This window comes from Protobothrops mucrosquamatus, unplaced genomic scaffold (genome assembly GCF_001527695.2).
Source record: "Protobothrops mucrosquamatus isolate PMUCROS unplaced genomic scaffold, P.Mucros_1.0 scaffold1736, whole genome shotgun sequence".
NCBI classification, from domain to species: domain Eukaryota; kingdom Metazoa; phylum Chordata; class Lepidosauria; order Squamata; family Viperidae; genus Protobothrops; species Protobothrops mucrosquamatus.
The window spans coordinates 170,046-190,233 of NW_015387882.1; the positions used below are offsets into that span (position 1 = coordinate 170,046).

At 42.1% G+C, this 20,188-nt stretch overlaps 2 protein-coding genes across 2 annotated transcripts; one reads left to right on the forward strand and one right to left on the reverse strand.

The window, feature by feature from the left end:
* The first annotated feature begins 4,176 nt into the window (after positions 1 to 4,176).
* Positions 4,177 to 10,563, forward strand: SPSB3 (splA/ryanodine receptor domain and SOCS box containing 3). Its single transcript, XM_015822987.1, has 6 exons — positions 4,177 to 4,322; positions 5,511 to 5,688; positions 6,156 to 6,343; positions 8,114 to 8,216; positions 9,161 to 9,286; positions 10,187 to 10,563. Exons 1-6 carry the CDS (start codon positions 4,194 to 4,196, stop codon positions 10,561 to 10,563), a joined length of 1,101 nt encoding a protein of 366 aa, XP_015678473.1. The 5' UTR covers positions 4,177 to 4,193.
* A 1,485-nt stretch (positions 10,564 to 12,048) lies between these two features.
* EME2 (essential meiotic structure-specific endonuclease subunit 2) lies at positions 12,049 to 18,423 on the reverse strand (the record flags this gene model as incomplete). Its single annotated transcript, XM_015822988.2, has 8 exons — positions 12,049 to 12,390; positions 13,109 to 13,298; positions 13,815 to 13,930; positions 14,216 to 14,321; positions 15,328 to 15,452; positions 16,456 to 16,548; positions 17,481 to 17,617; positions 18,273 to 18,423. Coding segments are annotated over 8 exons (1,089 nt in total), but the record flags the coding sequence as incomplete, so codon positions are not given.
* Positions 18,424 to 20,188: the final 1,765 nt, after the last annotated feature.

Consider the following 20,188-nt stretch of genomic DNA (forward strand, 5'->3'; position numbering starts at 1 on the left):
CTTCTAGCGCCTTTCGCAAAGCTTGCTGGGAATTCCCGCAAGGGATGCTGGGGAAAGAATGCCCTCCTGGAGTCCGATACCCCGAGCTCTTCCCTCTCCCCCCCGAGGAAGGAAGGAAGGAAGGGAGGGCGGCCTGCTCCTTCTCGGGAAGCCCCTGAAGGCCCGGGCCTCTCCCCGTAATTTAAACCCGGTGCCGTCGGGCGGGAGGACGTCCTTCCTGGAGCCGCCTAATCCTCTCTGACCTGAATTGGCCTCGTTTTTCCCTCTCTCTGCTTAATGCTTCCCCGCCCGCCGCCTTCCTCCTTGGGTTACCATGCCTCGTTCTCTCGGACAGTCGCCACAGTTTTATTTATCGAAGGCTGCTCTTCCATCCCGACTAGGCGGTGTGGTTTCTCTGTGTCCTAGGATATATGTGGGTATAGGCAGGGTTTTTTGGGTCAGGTATATTGGAGGGGGTGACCCTTTGACAGGTTTTAAAGAAGAGACTGGACAGCCATTTGTCCGAAATGGTGTAGGGTTTCCTGCCTGAGCAGGGGGTTGGACTTGATGACCTCCAAGGTCCCTTCCAACTTTTTTTTATTACTATTATTATTATTATTATTATTATTATTATTATTATCGTCATCATCATCATTATTATTATTATCATCTAAAATAAACAGTTGGCCTAGCACAGATAGAAAGTATGCAAATTTTCTTTAGGGCAATGTAGAACACAATTTTAAATACCACAGATGCAGAAATGCAAGTAAACCATTTGTCCGAAATGGTATAGGGTTTCCTGCCTGAGCAGGGGGTTGGACTCGATGACCTCCAAGGTCCCTTCCAACTTTACTATTATTATTATTATTACTATTATTATTATTATTAAAGTGTCATTTTGATGTATGGCGGTTAGTGTGTATTTAAAGGGACAATAAAGTTAGCCTAAGTCTTAAATCGTCCCCTACCTGCTCAGATTAGCTGTATAACATGAAAGGGGCAGCTACACCCTCCCCGCCTTGGAAAAGTGCATAGAAATGCTAACCTAAAGTTATTTTAAGGTTTTTAAGACAAATGGCTGTCCAGACTTTTCTTAAAAACCTCCAGTGTTGGAGCATTCACTGCTTCTGGAGGCAGGTTGTTCCACTGATTAATTGTTCTGACTGTCAGGAAATTTCTCCTTAGTTCTGGGTTGCTTCTCTCCTTGGTTAGTTTCCACCTGTTGCTTCTTGTCCTGCCTTCAGGCGCTTTGGAAAATAGCTTGACTCCCTCTTCTTTGGGGCAGCCCCTGAGATATTGGAAGGCTGCTATCATGTCCCCCCTCGTCCTTCTCTTCATTAAACTAGACATACCCAATTCCAGCAACCGTTCCTTGTAAGTTTTAGCCTGATCATCTTTGTTGCTCTTCTCTGCACTCTTTTCCTGCCTGAGCAGGGGGTTGGACTAGATGACTTCCAAGGTCCCTTTCAACATCATCATCATCATCATTATTATTATCATTATCATATTTTATTCATTAGACATGAACCTCAGTCAACTGAACATTCAAATTGGCTGGCGCTGATGGTTGACACGGGTTGCTACCAGCATCCTAGGTGTCAACCAGGTACCTCCTTAAAATGTAAGATGTTCCGAGTAGTGCAGTTTTTTGTAACATTGCTGGAAGCTGCAGTTTCTTGATGTGTTTTGCAAAGTGTTTAGACATAGTTCCCAGTGCCCCGATGACAATGGGTTACACGTTTCATCCCATAATCGCGCAGTTTCGATGGCCAGGTTGCGATATTTCGTAATTTTTTTCAGTTCTTTTTCTTCGACTCTGGCATCTCCTGGTACAGCGATATTAATCAGCTGTTATCATTATTATCATTATTATGGATCATCGCACAGCCAGCCAGATGTTGTTATTATTATTATTATTTACGTGATGGTCTTTATTAGTCTGCTTCAACAGAGCATGAGGATTTTAATAAAAAGTTGGGCGCAGAAGCCCAAAGTCCCCCCTTGGAAATGATTTTTTTTCATGGATAGTTTGGACTTGGCAAGGAATGAGGGAGAAAAAGGCTGTTAGGATTCTGAATCTCAATGTTCCTTTCCAAGATTTTGGAAAATGTGGGATTGGAGATGGTATGGAGTATGATAATTTTCTTTGGTAGTTTGAGTTGATTTATTTTCTTTGGAAATAGAATAACAGAATAAAAGAGTTGGAAGGGACCTTGGAGGTCTTCTAGTCCAACCCCCTGCTCAAGCAGGAAACCTCATACCATTTCAGACAAATGGTTGTCCAATCCCTTCTTAAGAACTTCCAGGGTTGGATATGTGCTTAGATATGTGCTTGATTCTTGTTTTCATATTTTCACAGTTAAAGCTATTTCATATTCTGCTTTCAGTTTACAAGGATGCTCTCTACCCCTGGGTTTGAAACAAATTGAAAAAAAATATTGCCTTTCAAGTGAGGACTAAAATAAACAAAAAGCCCATATTTTGCAAACAGAAATTTTGTTTACAGTTGGTGGCTTTTTGCAGCAAATATATTCAAGCCTGGCTGATATCCATTCTTTTGCATTTGTTTGCATATGGAAGTCATTGTTCATGGTTCCAGAAATGCAAATGTGCTTATCAAAGGAAATATGCTGTACATCTGTTCAGCTCCGAAACACGGAAGCTCTGAAAGACTCTCACCCAGCTTATCACCCAACATTGTTATGGGAAAAAATTGGAGGAAGGAGTGGTATGCACTCTTCTTGAGGGTGAGATATTAAAAAAAAAGATACTAAGGCATTTTTTTCTGTTTTCAAATACTTAAGAGGGAAACTGTCCATATCTGTAATAGATTTTGTTTGTTCTGTGATGCTAAACCTTGTGTAGGACGGAGACCTTTTGCTGTCTTGACTAAGGTTGATCACTATTTTTTGACATTGTGAATGCATGCTAGCTAGACTAGATTATAAATCTAGATAGCCTGAAATATCAATTTTAGAATTATCAGAATCATTCTTATATCTTTTTCTTGCTCCATTCATATTCAAGCTTTTTTTCCTTTTGATAATATAAGTTTTCTTACAGTGAAAGGCAGCTTTGGAACTAGCTGATTTAAATATTAGACAATTGGTGCTTTGAATTTGCTTTAGTATACTTAGATTGCCATTTGTTGTTTGTGTTTAGCTCATTTTCTGTTTGGGCACCTAATCCCGCCCTAGTTTTTAACTACTGCTTTTACATACACTATATTGTTTGCAGTAATCTTCTCCCAGGGCAGCTCCTTGTTGAGTTGTCTAGCAGAATTTATTGGATCACTGATTTGAGTCACTTTAATCACATTATAGTTTGCTGTTCATTATATGATGCTTGAGTCAGGCAGATCTGGGAGCATTAAGTATTGAGTACTCATTAGCTCAAGTAATGTTTAAGTCTCTCTCTGCTAATCATTGCGAATTGGCTGGAAGTGAGTCCTAGAAAATATGTAAAAATTGGTAAGTTATGGGAGCATTTTTACACACTCCGGGAATGGTTAGGGTAGCTGTTACCTGCTGACCCATATATATCCCTACTACTATGGACTGAGATTAGAAAAAAGATTCATAAATTGCTTTGAAACTTTTGAGTTGGATTGATTGAGCTCTGAAATAAATGGGAGAATATTATCCATATGCAGGAAGTACACATGGTCATTTCCCTGCTTACTAAACAAACAGTGATTGAACTCAGTGATTGATCCAATGTCCTTAATAAGTACTTCAGTCCAACTTATTTAAGAACAGCTGTCTCATTTCCTGCTTTTGTATAACTGATGGCTTGTCTTCTACTGAAGGAGAATTTTGTTGGAAGAAAAAATATATCTGAGAATTGACTTTAAACATTGTGGGTTATTTCAAACCTGTTTGGAAACAAAATCAGTATTCTAGCCTTTGTTCTGTTCTGGTTGGTTTTGATCTCATTTGTCTTGGCCAAAGATTATTTACTGTTGTGTTTCCTGTGCTTTTTTGTGGTGGAATGCATGTTCCTCAAAGTCTAGGGTGATAAAATTGGCACTAGCAGATAAGTGGAGATTTCCTATATATATAGCCTACTATATCTTCTCTCTCGGCACAGAGTATACCTTAATATGTAATGTTTGTCTGAAGGGGAAAAATGTACGTTGAACTGATTAATTTGAAGAGGTCATTGTGAGTAAGATCTTGCTATGCCTTCCAGATTACCTCTCCAAAGAGGCCATGGCGCGACGCATGCGCAATAGCAGAGCTTGGCGCTACGTTCTGAGTGGGGTACGCCGAGAATCAGATTCACGGACTTTAACAACGGCTTCTGGAACGCGTGGCTGGTCATCTGACACTGATGGGCAGGTGAAGGACCATTTGTTTTCTTGCAGGACTGCCTCAGATGTAATATCCCCTCGGACACTTGAGGCACTTTCGTGAGATTCTCATAATATAACTCAAGATTTTCCAGCATGCATTGTCAGGTGTTCTTCTCTGCATCGATAAATGGTTGTAAATTCTGACATAGTGGACATTGATCCAATGAACTGAATTCAGAGACCTTACGCGGTGCTTAGAAGGCATGTCAACACACAGGTTTTTGGACTCATGCTTCAGCTATGTGAGCCTGGAAAAATATGCAACTTCTTTTGCTTTAAATCATGTTTTGCTTTTGAATATGGACCTCTGCATAGCCTTAGTTGATAACTAGGTTGGAATTGAATCAAACCTAAAAAAGTTTTAATGTTTTATGCTGCCAGGTAAAGTAAATCTGCACCTACTTCTTACCTGAGATACTAAATTGCTGGTTTTGTTGCTCTTCCCCTCCCTTCTTTGGTTACTTTTTACCTTTTTTTTAAAACAAAAGTCCTTTTATGGCTTGTTAACAAAACCATCCTCATTGGGATTCGTGGCTTCTTCCTTTTGAATAAACAATGAGAGTTTTTTTTTAAATGGAAAAAGCTTTAAATTTATACAAGCCATGGAAGGAAACAAGTTGCTCTTGCTGATAGAATAAATGATCAGGCATAAAGTCAACTTTTTTTTAGAATTATGCCTTAACGTAACTTGTACAAGGACAGCTTGAGTGAAATATTTGTCTGGTGCTCTAACAGTTGTCCTGGAAAAAAATAACGTGGGAAGCATATCTTCTACTTTTTTCTTTAATTTAGAAAAGGTAACAATGATTAAACCCTATTTTTAAAAACTGTTAAAAGCAATACTTAGAGCTATGATTGTTTTATATGCTTGGTTATCAAACACCGATCTTTGTGTGTTTAACACTTCTTTAGCCCAATCTGCATAGAATCAAATATTTACGTCGTAATTAACTCCATGCTTAATCCTGGAGTTCATTAAGGCCAATTACCTCGAGTTTGACAGGATTTAGTTTGATCCTAGTCGGAAAGATATGGACTTTAGGACATAAGCATAGGGCTACGTGACATCCAGACCACATGGACCTTAAACTTTTCCCAGGGACATCTGTTGTTGCTAAATGTTTTCTTAGAATGAGAGGAAAAGGTAACCATTCTTTTTTTCTTTCTCCAGCAGCACAGCGACTCTGATTCGGAGTCAGAATTTCCTTCTCAGTTGCCTTCCATACCCACAGCCATACCTGTGACAGGAGAGTCTTACTGCAACTGCGAGAACCAGAACGAAACTCCATATTGCTCTAGCTTCCACATGGCGCATCGGATAAAAGATTGCCAGTGTGGAGAGGAAGATGATTGTGAGAAAGATCCCGTATTCCTTCTCTTGTTGATCATTTCAGTCTCAGCTGAGCTATAGGCGTATTTAATAAATAATAAATTTAATAAATAATAATAATAATAATAAATTTAATAAATAATAATAATAATAATAATGAGTATATATTCTGAAAGAGACACATATGCACAGGGGAACATGTTGGGGGGAGTAGAAATCTCCAGTTTTTGCTACAATATGTACTGTGGAATATGCAGGAATATAGTCATAATTTTAGCCACTAAATCACTGTTTTTCAAACTTGGCCACTTTAAGATGCATGGGAGAATTCTGAGGGTTGAGGTCCACACCTCTTTAAAGTGGCTACATTTGCAAAACACTGAACTATCTTATTCTTCAGCTAAGGGAAAATTGACACAACCTGAGGTCTAATGATTTGAGATGTTCCCCATTCACATCACTTTTATCTCCCTGTCTTTCTCTTCAAAGATTTTGACTGGGTATGGGATGAATTGAACAAATCAGCAAATACTCTTTTGACCTGTGACAATCGTAAGGTAAATTTCCACATGGATTACAGTTGTGGGACCGCTGCCATCCGGGGGAACAAGGAGCTAGCAGAAGGCCAGCACTTCTGGGAAATCAAGATGACCTCACCTGTCTATGGCACTGACATGGTATGTTGGATAATACCTGAAAATAAAAAATAAAAAAAATCATTTTTTTAAAAAATCCAATAAGATTCGTCAGTAATTACATTTCAGTGGTTTCTGTCACTGGGAGTTGGGCAGCATTTACATCCAGTACATTATGGCTAGTAGTAGTAGCACTATTTGTTGTCTTTACTTTTTTGTTTTGTTTTTTTAAGATCTGTTTTGCTCCTCCAGCTCTGAAACGTTTGTATCCAATTTTTCTTTCTTTCTTTTCTTTTCTTTTTTTTAAAATGCAGTCAGATTTTACAGAGGATGGTCAAGTATCACCAAGGCCACTGTCTTGCTGGCATAAGCACCAGATAGCATTGAAATGGTGCCAGTATAGGAGAAAGGCAGGGACTGGATTTTACTGGTAGGAGGTAATTATGCTACATTTGTGAGAACTGGTAGCTTTCGTGAGGAAACCGCTTGCATACACGTGGACTGTGTACACAGCATACAGTAACATCCAGGCTGTTGTCCTTGTGACAGTCTCAGCTAGAGTCCTCACAGTTTTTCCCTATAGTGTCTTTGTTTTCTGGATGTGACAGTGACAGTGTTGTGGGAAGAGAATAATTGAATGGAGCCTTTTCAGTATATGGAAGATTTGGCATTTCTAGCTAAAGAAACGGATGATAAATATGTCTTAGAACACAATAGTACTGGATTAAATGACTAAATAAACCTGCTTACTACAAGGCACGTAGCCATAGATCGTAATTTTTAAACCTCCAGAAATTGGGCTCGTATAGCACGCGAAATAATACATGGCCGTGCCCAACTTACAATAACAGTTTGTCAGTTCCAGGTGCACTCATTAGGTGAATCACCGTGGGTTATTAATTATGATATCACGTGACTTTGACTTGTGACTTCCTTCTGGCTTTCCCACTGACATTGCTGCTTGGAAATCGGCTGTGAAAGATAGAAATAGTGATCACAGGACCTTGGGCTCCTGTGACTGTTGTAATTGTGTCCCAAATGCCAAACACCCCAATTACGATCTGTGACTATAAGGATGTGCCATGGTTCTAACTCCTGATTTAGTGCTGTTCTTAACTTTGCGCGGTCACTGAATGCATGTGTGATGACCCAGGGCTCCGAACGGAGGCAAAGTAATTAGCTGGTCAGAATAATTGTCTTTGTAAGCACTGCCAACGTTCACCCAACAGCCCCCACATATGCTGGCACAAGTTCAATAAAACAGTCAACGGAGTTCAACAGTTCTTTAAAGTAAAACAGATAACAAAGTATGATCTTTTCAACGCCCAGCTTGCCTGTAATATGCAAACTGCAAAACTGAAGACAGCAAGAAAAACTCAGCAGGAAACAAACTTGATCCAAAATACAAAGAGTCCAGGTACAAGAGCTCACATTACAAGAGTTCACGTTTGTTCCCGGCAAATGGGGGCGTGACACTCTCCTCCCAAGCAAGTGAGCCTGCCTCCGTTGTTCCCTCCTCCTCTCTGCTCTCCTTGCTCTGGGATCTGGTGGGGAGGGGCCTTGCTCCTCGCCTGAGCTCTGCCTTCCCTGTTCCAAACTTGAAGGGCCCTGGCCTGCTTCAGCCTTTTCCTCCCCACAGTCCTCCGAAGCCACAGACACTCCCTCCTGGGCCTCAACAGGGAACTCCATGTCGTCCTCAGAGTCAGGCTCGGACAGAGGCATGACAGCATGGTTATTAAATAAGGACTACTTATATTTGACTCTGGTTAATGATCACTTTTGTGTTTCTTCCTTCCATCCCATGTCCTCTAGATGGTGGGAATTGGAACATCGGATGTGAACCTGGATAAATTCCGTCACACATTCTGTAGCCTGTTGGGAAAAGATGACGACAGCTGGGGTCTTTCTTATACGGGTAATAGCAGCAAAGGTTTCATTTATTTATATCTAGATTTGTAACATGTAACTTACATGTGAATTTTTGCAGCCTATGCCTGAATATAAGAACTGTTTTTTTTCCTGAAGTTTTGTGTGGATCTAACTGTCCCTTTGTAATAGGTTGATTTGGAAATATTCTTTAGCTAATGTTAGAGAGCATTTTCTGACATGTACAGAGAAAGTTTGTTCCTCTTTATCGGAGAATGATTTCTAAAAAAAGTGATGGCAATCTCAAAACTGATTTGGGATTTGAGACACGGAAAGCATGTCATTTTACAAACATTTGAGGAAGCATTCTAGGCCTTGGGACGAGAAGAGAAAAAAACCCCAAATTATTTTGAGAACTGGACACTTTTATCAAATGTTCAGCTTATTTTTTAGGAAATGTATTTTTAAATATCTGAAAAGCCGTCACATAGAAATCATAGCAGGCTTGTTCTTTGTGGGTCTAGGACAGAGGTCCCAACCTTTTGGGCACTGGGGACCGGTTCCGTGGAGAGAGTTTTTTCCGCGGACCAGAGAGTACGTGGTTTTGTGTGTTGCCTGCATTTTGCAGATGGGGCTTTGCTTGTTTGTGCAGACCGGTTGCTGGCATGCCGCGGCCCGGTATTGGTCCACGGACCAGGGGTTGGGGATCCCTGTTCTAGGAAATAGATCAATGGCTAAACATTTTTGGGGAAACTATTTTGGTGAAACGTTAATAAAAACTGTTGAAAGGAAATGGATTGTTTTAGAAGATCATAGACTTTGCTAAGGAGTTTAGGTAAGCAGATAATTAAACTATCTGGTGAGAATATTGTTTTGCCTCTTGCATTACAAACTATCTTAAACAGAGTTAGATGAACTCTATAAGGTCCTTTTTACCTTTGCGGAAATTGGAAACCTACAAGGTTATAATTGCAAATGTCCCTTTCTCTGTAGGACTCCTCCAGCACAAGGGGGAACGGAACAATTTTTCGACAAGGTTTGGACAGGGCTCCATCATTGGGGTGCATCTGGACACATGGCACGGAACTTTAACCTTTTTCAAAAACAGGAAATGTATAGGTAAGGTGGAAGAGGCCAGATGTACTTCTAAACCAGTGAAATGTGGGAAATAGATAGATACAATTTATGGGAGGATTTTTAAAAGGCAGTTGATTGGTTCCCATTCCAGAATCATAGACTTGTTTATTTTAATAGGGGAAAGATGGCATCTTGAGGTACAGCTACCTGAAAAGGACCATCTAAATATCTACCTGTTGAAAATTAACCTGGCATAGCATAATGTAGAGTAAACTAGAAGAGCGTAATCCTACAATAAATCAGTTTAATAGATTGGTTGAGGGAAGGTGTCTCTGCTGGAGATAAAGCAAATAAGATTTTGTACAATGTGTAAAATGATTTAATTTATAAGTCAGCTGCTCAGATACCGCACTTGTACAATTTCCTCGGAAGACTATAAAAACTGTGCCTGGTCACTTTTCGTTATTGGGTCCAGAGAAAAGGACAACAGAACCAAGCAGCTGTAATGTTGTTAGTTGCAAAGTCGTGTCCGACCCATCGTGACCCCATGGACAACATTCCTCCAGGCCTTCCTGTCCTCTGCCATCTTCTGGAGTCCCTTTAAGCTCATGCCTCCTGTTTCAGTGACTCCCTCCAGCCACCTCCTTCTCTGTCGTCCCCTTCTTCTATTGCCCTCCATCTTTCCCAGCATTAGGCCCTTCTCCAGTGAGTCCTTCCTTCTCCTTAGGTGGCCAAAGTGCTTGAGTTTCAGGATCTGGCCTTCTAAAGAGCAGTCTGTAATGTATTTGTGGCCTAAAGTGGAAGATCCCATCGTAGAAACGCTAAGGAAAAAAAGGAAGTGCAAACTTTACCCCCAGATAGTCTCTTGTGTTGTCTCTTTTTCCCCCCCCATTCCACGCCTGCGTGTTAACCTGGGACCTCCTTGCTGATCTTCCGACTCAGGTGTGGCTGCCACCAAGCTCCAGAACAAGAGAGTCTACCCCATGGTGTGTTCAACGGCAGCCAAAAGTAGCATGAAGATCATCCGCTCCTGTGCCACCCCCACCTCTCTGCAGTACCTCTGCTGTTACCGCCTCCGCCAGCTGCTTCCCGGCTACGTGGACACGCTAGAGGTTCTCCCCCTCCCTCCAGGACTCAAGCAGATTTTGCACAACCGGTTGGGCTGGGTGTTGAGCATGAACTGTGGCTCCCTCCAGTCCTCCTCTTCCTCCTCCTCCTCCCCCCCTTCCTCCTCTACCTCCTCCGGAAGCGATTCAGACAGCTCTTGCGGCTCAGACGCCGAGGCGCGTCATCGGAAGAGATGCAGGTGGAGGACTTAATTTGCCCACCCCCCCACCCCCAATTTCGAAAGATGGTGTTGTCGTGAAGGATGAGCTGTTCCCCTCCCAGTGTTACCGAGTGTCATTTACCTTCCTGATTGTACCCTGTTTGAACACTAAAGCCCGTTTCAACCTACCATTAAGAGACAAAGCAATTTCCACAACGTTATTCTACCCACCTAGCCAGCGGGTCATCAACTCTGGTTTGCCAAGATTTTCTGGGACAGATGGTTCGAAAGTCAGGCTTTCGGCAGCCCAGTCTATGGATCAGTAATCCTGAAGCACAGGGAACGCTTAGGGAAACCTAAGAAGCCATCACCTGTGCTAGGTGAATTGCAGTAGATGGCGCCCGTGTTTTGGAGCAGAGCAAGGCTATCCAGAGCCAAATGGTTCTTCTTCCGATCGTCAGTGCTTCGGCCCTTGATGGCATCCAGAAGAGAAGAACGTTGACGCCGTAAGGGGTATCGTGAGCCTTGCAACTCTTCAACTTGCTTTGCATGTCTATTACTTGTATTGAACTATACCCAGATGAATTAAAATATATACAGACTTTGATCCCGTGAGGATAGGCTTAGTCCATCAACCTTACCGTCCCTCTCACCTAAGGTAATTCTAATCAGGTTCCCCAATTCTTATTAATTATTGGGAGTCAAAACAATGCCAGGCTAGCAGTTGGAATTATGTGAATGAACTTCAGCGGTGGATGTTTCTCTCCCCCCCCCCCTCTTTCTTTTGGATCTTGAATCCTGCATTTCCTCTTCCACGGCCAGCCGTAATCTACTTATTTAGAGGTATTCCCATCCCATGTGTATTTTCTGGGGAGGTAAGTTTAAATATTCCAATTCGTTCTTCGATTTTTGTCATAAAAAGGACCTGCAACAATGTGTACTGGCGGGGCATTTTGCAGTTTCAAAGCCAGTATTGGTTATGGTTTTTCCCTAGTGATTACTTAACGGCTACGAGGGTAGCCAGAAAAGGCTCTCTTTGATACTTTTAATGTATGGATAAGCACAAGGGCAATTACATTCCCTTCGGTTTCTCCTACGCGTAGTGCAAATGACGAAGTGTGGTTCATTGTGAAAGGAGGTGTATGAAGGGAACAAAGCGGCATCATTTTGTAATAAACCATGGATTAGTATTAATTTCTGAATTTAACCATTGTGTGATTTGGCAATATAACAGACTCCCGACTCCCTTGTAATCGTCTGATTAAATGAAAGCAGCACTGAGCTTTAGTTTCAGTGGAATTATTTAACTGGGATTAGGATTGCACTATAATAAGGGATTAGGTGATCCTTTTCTATATATAATGTTTTCTGCAGTTAAAATAACCATTAGCGCTTTTATACACAAGCTAGGTTCTCAAGAGAAATATTGCCACCGTGCTACATTATGGTTTAATGTATGAACCCCAAAAATTTGTCTTTACAAATTCAAACAAGCATCATCATGATATGTAATAATAGCGTAAAATAAATTATTCAGCAGAAGAATGGAGATTTAAAAAAAAAACAGTCAAAGAGAGTCTCATTGATCGCATTTGTGCACAAAGACATTGATTGATTTTGCCAAACTCAATTTCTGCAATAAATCCTATAGCTTTGGCAGGAAGCTACAAGGCTAAGGAGCCACGACCCGGTGGTTAGAACAGGTGCTTCAACAGCTTAAATCTAGGACAAGCTCTGGATTTGTAGATACCATGAAAAGGTAGACCCGGCGAGACAGGTCTGGGCCAATCCGTCTCTCTGTTTTATTGTCCTCGGTCCTGATCTGGAGGTGGCTTAATAGAAGTTGTCTGTCTGCATCTGTATTGCATTCTTGGTAGGCCTGCAAAAAAAAGCAAGGATACCCAATCGCCTTGTATTTCTGGTAATCTGGCCTCTGCCTGCTTGAGTTATTTCAGTGTTAACCCCCTTTCTCCCTAGCTTTGTTTTAAAACTATTGTCTAGTACTTGATAGCAAAAATGATGAGACAGCAGGCCTGGTTTGCTACGAGAAGAACAAATCTGGGGCATCGCTAACAAGGCTTTGGCTTCGGGTTAAAAGATTAGGCAGAGTCCAGTGGAACCAATCAGTTCAGTTACAGCTTCTCTTATTAAAGATCTCATCTACAATTTGTTTTCTTAAGGAGGATCCTTAGGTAAACAGAACCCCCATAGCTAACAGGAAGCAAAACCTGGTTGTATGGCAGGGAAACATAGTATGTAGAGGCAGGGGAAAAAAAAAAAACCCTAGCCCAGAAATGCTTTTTCACCCAGGAGAACTCAACAGGCTTGGAATAATCAGAGAATTATGGAGGGAGAATGGAATGACGTTTACTAGGAGTCCCTTATCCAGCCTCCATAGTAATTCTCGACTGCAACATCTGAGTAAACGTCCCACTAGTATTTTTTTTTTCTCTTCGCTGAAGTCTCCGTGCCTTTTACTTGCGGCCTACTTAACCCTACGCTGAGACAACAGAAACCTGGCCCCTATTCTTGAGAATCACCTCCCTTGATTTCCCTTCTCTACCGCCAAGACAAAGCAACTGGTGGGACGAACTGACCTGTAGCAGCAGACTTGGCGAAGGGAAGGCTTGGGCAATGGCTGCTGCCATGGCTGGACTGACTCGGTTGAACTGCTGGATCTGTTTCAGCCAGGTGTCCTGGAGCCCTTTCCCGTCCTTGCTAATATGCACACCACTAGCCCACTTGCCTTTGGTGCAGAAGGAGAAAAACTGCTTTTCCTGATGCTTCCTGTCGAAGAAACCGTTACGCACAGGTTACACATAGGTTACCATTTTGACTTAAAATGCCTGAACTGACCTCACAGTAACCTGTTCCGAGGGTTGTCTCAAGTCAGATTGTTTCCGTGCTGGTCAGAACGTCCCTTTCCTAAGATTGGGCTGGGACCTTTTGGGGCTCAGAATGTTCCCTGCCAAAACACCGTTTAACGCGAAGTAGATACTATCCACGGACCACGCAAGACTAACCGTTGCAAGCGAAGCGGAACAAAACAAGCAAAAGCATACTTTGTGACTTGTTCTGAATACAGTGCGACGTAAATCAAGCAGTAGCTGTTATCAGAATGCTAAATGTTTTTTAAAGAAACAATCTCATTGTGTTATCTTTGGTCCCGCAAAGACAAAGTCACACAAAAACCTTATTTACAGGTTAATTTTTTTTTAAAATGAAAGGATTGTGGGATAGTCTTTTGGTTCCTACTTCACGGCTCCGAAGCTTTGCCAAGGCAACACGACAACCGACACTCACTTATACGGACGCTGCGCTACAGCTCTGGTCACTGCAGAAACATGCTGGGCCAATTCCTGCCACGTTTCCAGGAATAAGACATGTATGTTACCCCGGAGTTGCAACACCACCAGAGCCTGCAGGAGAAAGTTGGAGAGACTCAAAACAAGAAGAAATATATATATATTTGGCCTTTCTGCATACCGTGTGAAGTTCCAGGGGTTCAACACTCTTCCCATCCATCTCGGCTACGGTTCAGCAATGATGAACTGGTAATTCCTATTTTAGTGTTTTTGCTGTATCATCCTTGATGTGATGTAGGGGTGTAAATTAAATCAGGCAAGGAATGAGACTGATAACCCGGATGCCCCCGTGAGAATGGAGCCCTTTGTTGTGGTTGATAAACTCATTGTTACATTTACCTCCTCAATTTGATGCCGTGTCATGGACTGTTCTGGACCAAGTTGCAATGTTTCATTCTCCAGTCCCGGGATCAGTTCTTGCGGAAGCTGATGATTCTGGTTATACCTAGGCAGTTCAGAGAAGAACCACAATTCGAGAATTAATATTGTGGTACAATGGTTAAAGGTACCAAGCTAGAACCCAGAAGACTAGTTCTTCCGTCTTAGGTACAAAGCCAGCTGGCTTAATTTTAGCCCAGTCTCTTTTTCCACCCTGGGAAGAAGGCAGCTTGAAACCACTTCCAAAATTCTTACTAGGAAAAAGAGCAGGGACTTGTTCAATCACCAAGAGCCAAGACTGATTCAAAGACGGCAAAATTATTTTTTGTCAAGCTGCTGTAGTTTGGAAACTTGCATGCAAGGAAAGCATGTTAATTTAAGCCACCGAGGCATTTGAGGCAGTTGACAGTAAAGAATGAACTTGTCTTAACTGCCTTTCATTGTTAGAAGTGTTGCTGCTTCTTCCTAAGAATCTTAAATGAGTTTGAAAATGCTAAACAGGATTAGATTGGTTAATACTTGGAAAGGATGCAGCCAGGAAATCCCAGCATTATAAACAAGACTGGAAAGCTAAATTAACATCCGGAAGAAGGTAATGGAGAATCGGGAGACGTGGTGCACTTGAGTTTTCCTGTCAGTATTTGAGTTTGTTCTGTATTTAGTACCAGCTTATCCTTTAACCAGAAAGCTAGCTATATGGCTGAAATTGCAGAATCTTACACCCAGGAGTTAGACTTATTACTTCCCTGCCTCAAATAACCTCAAGTGAAAAAGCACAAGCAAGACTGTGTTTACACATTAATACCTTTTGAATTAATTTTCCCCAGTTAAGTGGGGGAATAGCATGTTTATACTATCTGTTTCCAATATTTGTTGGAAATCTGCATTATAAAAAACCCAAGATTGTCATGAAACAAAATGCAAGGGTCAACGATGAAGACCTGCAATTCTGTATGTCAAGAACACCGTGAGACTTTTAGCTTCTTGAGAACCACAAGCTCACCCACCCAGCTCGCACAACGCTTTGCTCCTTGGGACCCACAACTCAAGACAGCCCTTCCAATCCCATGTACCATTGGTAGGTGTCTAGTCCGATGACAACCACGCTGTAAGATACTGTAGAAGGATCTTCCAAATTGTGAAAGGGACACAGATGAGTAAGATCTGGTGGACTCCGCTGGCTATCGGGACCTGCATTCTAAAATTAGAACAAGATTTTAGAATCAAAAATTCATCCACTTTTACATATGAATTTTAAAACTATTTTGTATTCCACTGGTGAAGGAGTTCCAACCTCAAGTGGGTTTGCATTAGTTTTCTTAGGTGGAAAAGACAACATTAAACTCACAAGTAAGTGCACTGGAGTCATTTTACCAATGGTTATCAATGGCATGAACCTCCCCTGGTGTGCCTTTTGAGGTTGGGTTATTGTGATGGATTATTCTCAAAATTGGTTCCTCTCAGCATAAATACTGTCATAGCTGTTTGTAATTTGAACCATCTTCCTTTGTGTTAATACCCACCACTTGGCTTTCTTTCATCAGTCAGTTGAATATACTTGTGTTCTATTTCCAGGTGCCAGATTTTAACGTTTTTACTTTTAAAACAATTGCTGGGGTTCTAATCTTTCCTGAATTAAAATCAGACTAGATTTTTAAAATATATATATATACATGAGTGGCCACTTGAGAATTGCAACTATAGTATGCCAGTACCTATTATATCTCACTTACAGATTTGAACAGTAAACTGAGGCAGAGCAGGGGAACCCTTTTACTCTCCTGGCTGAGTCTATGCAGTGTTCTTTTTTCTTTTAATGCGAGAAATAAAATGTACCATACTTTTTTCCATCATATGTCTTGGCTCACCTTTTTTTCCCTGCTCACCTTTTTTTTTTTTGCTTAGTGATTCCAGTACTGTCCTCTTGGATTCTGCCTGCTGCCAATCTAGCTTTCTATTGCATTTCCTCTCAATTATTAAGCTTCATCTCCCTAGGTGTTTGGAAATAAGATAAAACTCTGAAACACACCATCATCTTCTCTCCTCGTCCTTCTTGTCATGTAAGGTATAACAAGCAGAGAATTGGGGCAAAGGGGGCCAGTAAAAATGGAGCAAAAGAGGACAGTTAAGCAACTGGGAAGGAAAGCCAACACTTGCCATTTAGATTCGTATTCACAAATTAAGGGTATTGTATACAGCACCTGCACCGATGATGAAAGTTGTCTGAGGAAATATGAAGGCTGCATCACTAACAGGACCTCCTTTTCCACTGCGGTCTCTTCTTGACAACCATCCTGCAGAAATAAAGTTAATCTTTTGCTAGAAGAGAAAAAAAGAATAGTTTTGCTAGCTCAAACTAAAAACGTATTAAACCCAGCCTCCGCTCCCAACGGTGGTTCACCAGAGCAGAGATCCTGAATGTGCTCTTGGTTTAGTCTTCCTCATTCACCTCATGCTTGCATTCTCTTATCTACCCTCATGGATTTCAAATTGTTTTAAAATTCACGGTCATAGACCAGCTCACATCCCAGTTTTTAGTGCAAGAGTCTAAAGATGTCGCCCATTTATAGCAATAACGGAATCAATGATAAAAAAAGTTGTGATGAAATTTGACTGCCCTCGCCTCCCTTTAGTAGCTAAACCTAGGTTTTAAATATATGGGCTTTAAATACTAGGACGTTTGGCAAGTCAGACTGATTTATTAATTGAACAGCCACAGAACTATCAAAATCAGTGAATTTCATAGATGACACATCCATTAGGGAACAAATATGGCGTAAGCGAGCCAAGCCCAACAGAGATTTGTGTCTGGGACTCTCATTGTAGTTACTACTATCTTCCTTGACTGCTTTATGTCGGTTTCTTCTATTAATCTCTGAGCAGGAATTTAGCAGCTATGGCAAAACAGGTTAATGAATCAGCAGTAATTCATATAGGCCACAAAGAAGCACTTTGCACATGGCTGTCCTCCACTTCCAATGGAGAAATCCATTGTATATGAAATATGTTGCTGGATTTTCCTTCAAAGCGCTTCAACAATAATGTGTTTTTATTGGAGTTGGGCCAACTCTCTTTGATGTGATGCAGAGGCAACCCTAAATGAATGCAAGCCTTCAAGGATTGAAAAGCAGATAAGCAGAGTAAGGAATCAGTTGTAACACACACAGAGACACACACACAGTGTTGTTTCTTTGGCTATCAATGGAGTTTTGACTCAGATGCTTACTGAATTAGGCGTCCTGCTGAATATTTTTCTCTTCCAGGTTATACTATGTGGAATTCTCTGACTTTCAATATAGTATTTACAGTCCAAAGAGTCCAAAACTTCCAGCAAGACATCAGAACCAAGGTGCTCTAGAAGACCTGAGGAGGAAGGATAACAAATGATCTTTTGATGGCACATAAACTCTACAGCGCAGTACTATGCCAAAACCTTTCCCTCTAATTCCCTCTCGGTAAAATACAGGCACAAAATGGATAGGTTGGTGTAGTCTTTAAGGCAGAGGTCCCCAACCTTTTGGGCACCAGGGACCGGTTCCGTGGAAAGAGATTTTTCCGTGGACTGGAGGGTGCATGGTTTTGTGTGCTGCCTGCATCCTGCGGATGGGGCTTTGCTTGTTTGTGCGGACCGGTTGCTGGCATGCCGTGACCCGGTACTGGTCCACGGACGGGGTTGAGGACCCCTGCTTTAAGGCATTGAAGACTGAGTTCTGGTCCCCCACCTTAGGCAGAAAGCCAGATGAATGATTTGGGCCTGGTCATTTTCTTCACCCTAGCAAGGAGGCAATGGCTAATTGTTCCCAAACCTCTTGTCAAGAAAAGTGCCATTTTGGTGTAGTGTTAAAGGCACTGGGCTAGAAATGAATGCGTTTTAAGTTTAGTCGTGCCTTAGGTATGAAACTATAGCTACGTTTTCTTCTGAAATCTTGCCAAGAAAACTGCAGGGAACTGATGTAAAGGCATTAATAATACTAAACCAAAAGTGGAAAGGAATAATCATGCAATGTAAACATACTACCTGAATCCACACAGATGATCATTTGCTTCATGCACTGATCAGGCCGAAGGAATTTCAAGGCAGATGCTGCTTCCTTTCGTCTCTGTTTCTCAGCTGCAACCTGCTGTTTTATCCTCATTTTCTCTTCTTTTTTATGCAAGCTCTTCTGTTTTTCTTCTGTTTTTATCTGGGCCATCTTGCTTTTTTCCAGCGACTGCTTTTTCTTCTTTCTCTCTGGCTTTGAATTACAGGATACTATTTGTGTCAACGGTGTAAGCAAAGGTACTGCTTTTGCCTCAATCAGTGCCACTGTGCAGGGCTCTAATTTTCGTTTGTCTGAGCAGCCCTCATCGTCAACCTCTGAATAATTAGCAAAAGCAGTTGAGGATTCTGGTTCAACATCACAGCCTTCCTCAGAATCAGAGATTTCCCATGTGATCGCTCTTTTAACAAGCTGGCAGTTTCCATCAAGAGCAACACTCTTTTTTCCCTCCATGGTTTAAGTTTACCCGCTTGCTAGTCTATATTTTCAACTGAAAATGTTAAGGAAATCAGCAGCAGTCACAGAATCGCAGCTACGTAAAACTATCGAAAGCTGGGCATTTGAGGAAACTTGCAGGAAAGCTCCCATGTGCATTCAAAATAAGAATCTACGTTCTCCTCAATATAAACAGACTGTGGTCATTGCCAAGCCACTCTTCAAGTACCCTAATTAAATGTTGGCTACCAGTCAACACACTCAATTTGATCAGAAAGACAGGCTCAGCTGATCTCCTTTCATTAACAGAAAAAGCTTTTTTTCAAACCAAGTCCTACTCAAAGAGCTCTCTCTCGCACACAATTTGGATCCTGTGGATACGACTACTGTAAATAGAAGCCAGCTTATTTATAGAATCTCTGCCCCTGAAGTCTCTACACTTGGAAATTTTGGTTTATGCCCTCCAGTTGAGCAAAGTTTTCCCCCACCACTAGGCATTTCTGCCAATGCAGCAACAGTTGATCAAGTGTTTTATCTGGGTCTCTTGAGCAGGACCAAGGTAGAATACATTGTGGGTCATCGCTCGGGGGGGCGGGGTGGGGGGAATAAAAGGCAGCAAGGAAGCCGCACGTCCAGAGTCTCCTTCGGGCGTACCCGCTACAGCATTTCCAACCCTGGAAGTGAAATAAGAAGATGCATTTCATTAGCAAAGGCAGTTTCTAGGTACACGTATCCCTCCATCCATCCTGGTCTTCAAGCAACTTTTTGCTACTAGAAGCGCGACCAAAAGACCATTTCGCCGAAGAGGAAAAGCAGCCGCCAAACACGAGAAGGAGGAAAGCAGCTCGGAGGAATCATCGGGATCGTCTTTTGAAAAATAAATAAATAAAATAAAAATCCCTTTAGGAAAGCAGCGGAAGTGTTGCCTGCCGGATCGTTTATAGCGACGGACCTCCCTTCTTTCCTGAGCGTCTAATATGACCTAAGGCCGGAAGCAACAGAGCGATTGTCCGTGGGCGGCCGGATGATTTATAGGAACGGACCAGCCTCGGCTGAATTTGAGACTATTCAAAAAAAAATAAAAAATGCCGGGACGGAAGTGTTCTTCGCCGGGCGTCATATGAGGTTGCACCGTCTCTGCTGGAGCTTCTGCGAAGGTTTGGGATTCAAGCAAAGCCCGAAGAAGGGCGGAAGTGTGGCTCGGGGGAAGATTTAGGGAGGGGGACCGCCCTTGCTCGGAGCGGTGCCTTTGAGACTCCGGGGAATCAGGAGCGAGAGAAGGAAGCCCAGGGCTGCTAAAAGGAGCCGGGTATTTGTTGAGGTGCAGGACTTCTTTGGTCTACCCAACAATAACCCTGCGAGGTAGGCTTAGGGAGAGAGAGAGAGAGAGAGAGAGAGACGGACAGAGGGGGAGAGAGAGACGGAGGGAGGGGGGAGGGAGAGAGAGGGAGGAAGGGAG

Coding starts and splice junctions, on each gene's coding strand:
- SPSB3 (XM_015822987.1), top strand. CDS start 4,194: ATGGCGCGACGCATGCGCAATAGCAGAGCTTGGCGCTACGTTCTGAGT. Junction 5,689..6,155: donor GTGTGGAGAGGAAGATGATT/GTGAGAAAGATC, acceptor TTCTCTTCAAAG/ATTTTGACTGGGTATGGGAT. Junction 9,287..10,186: donor CAAAAACAGGAAATGTATAG/GTAAGGTGGAAG, acceptor CTTCCGACTCAG/GTGTGGCTGCCACCAAGCTC.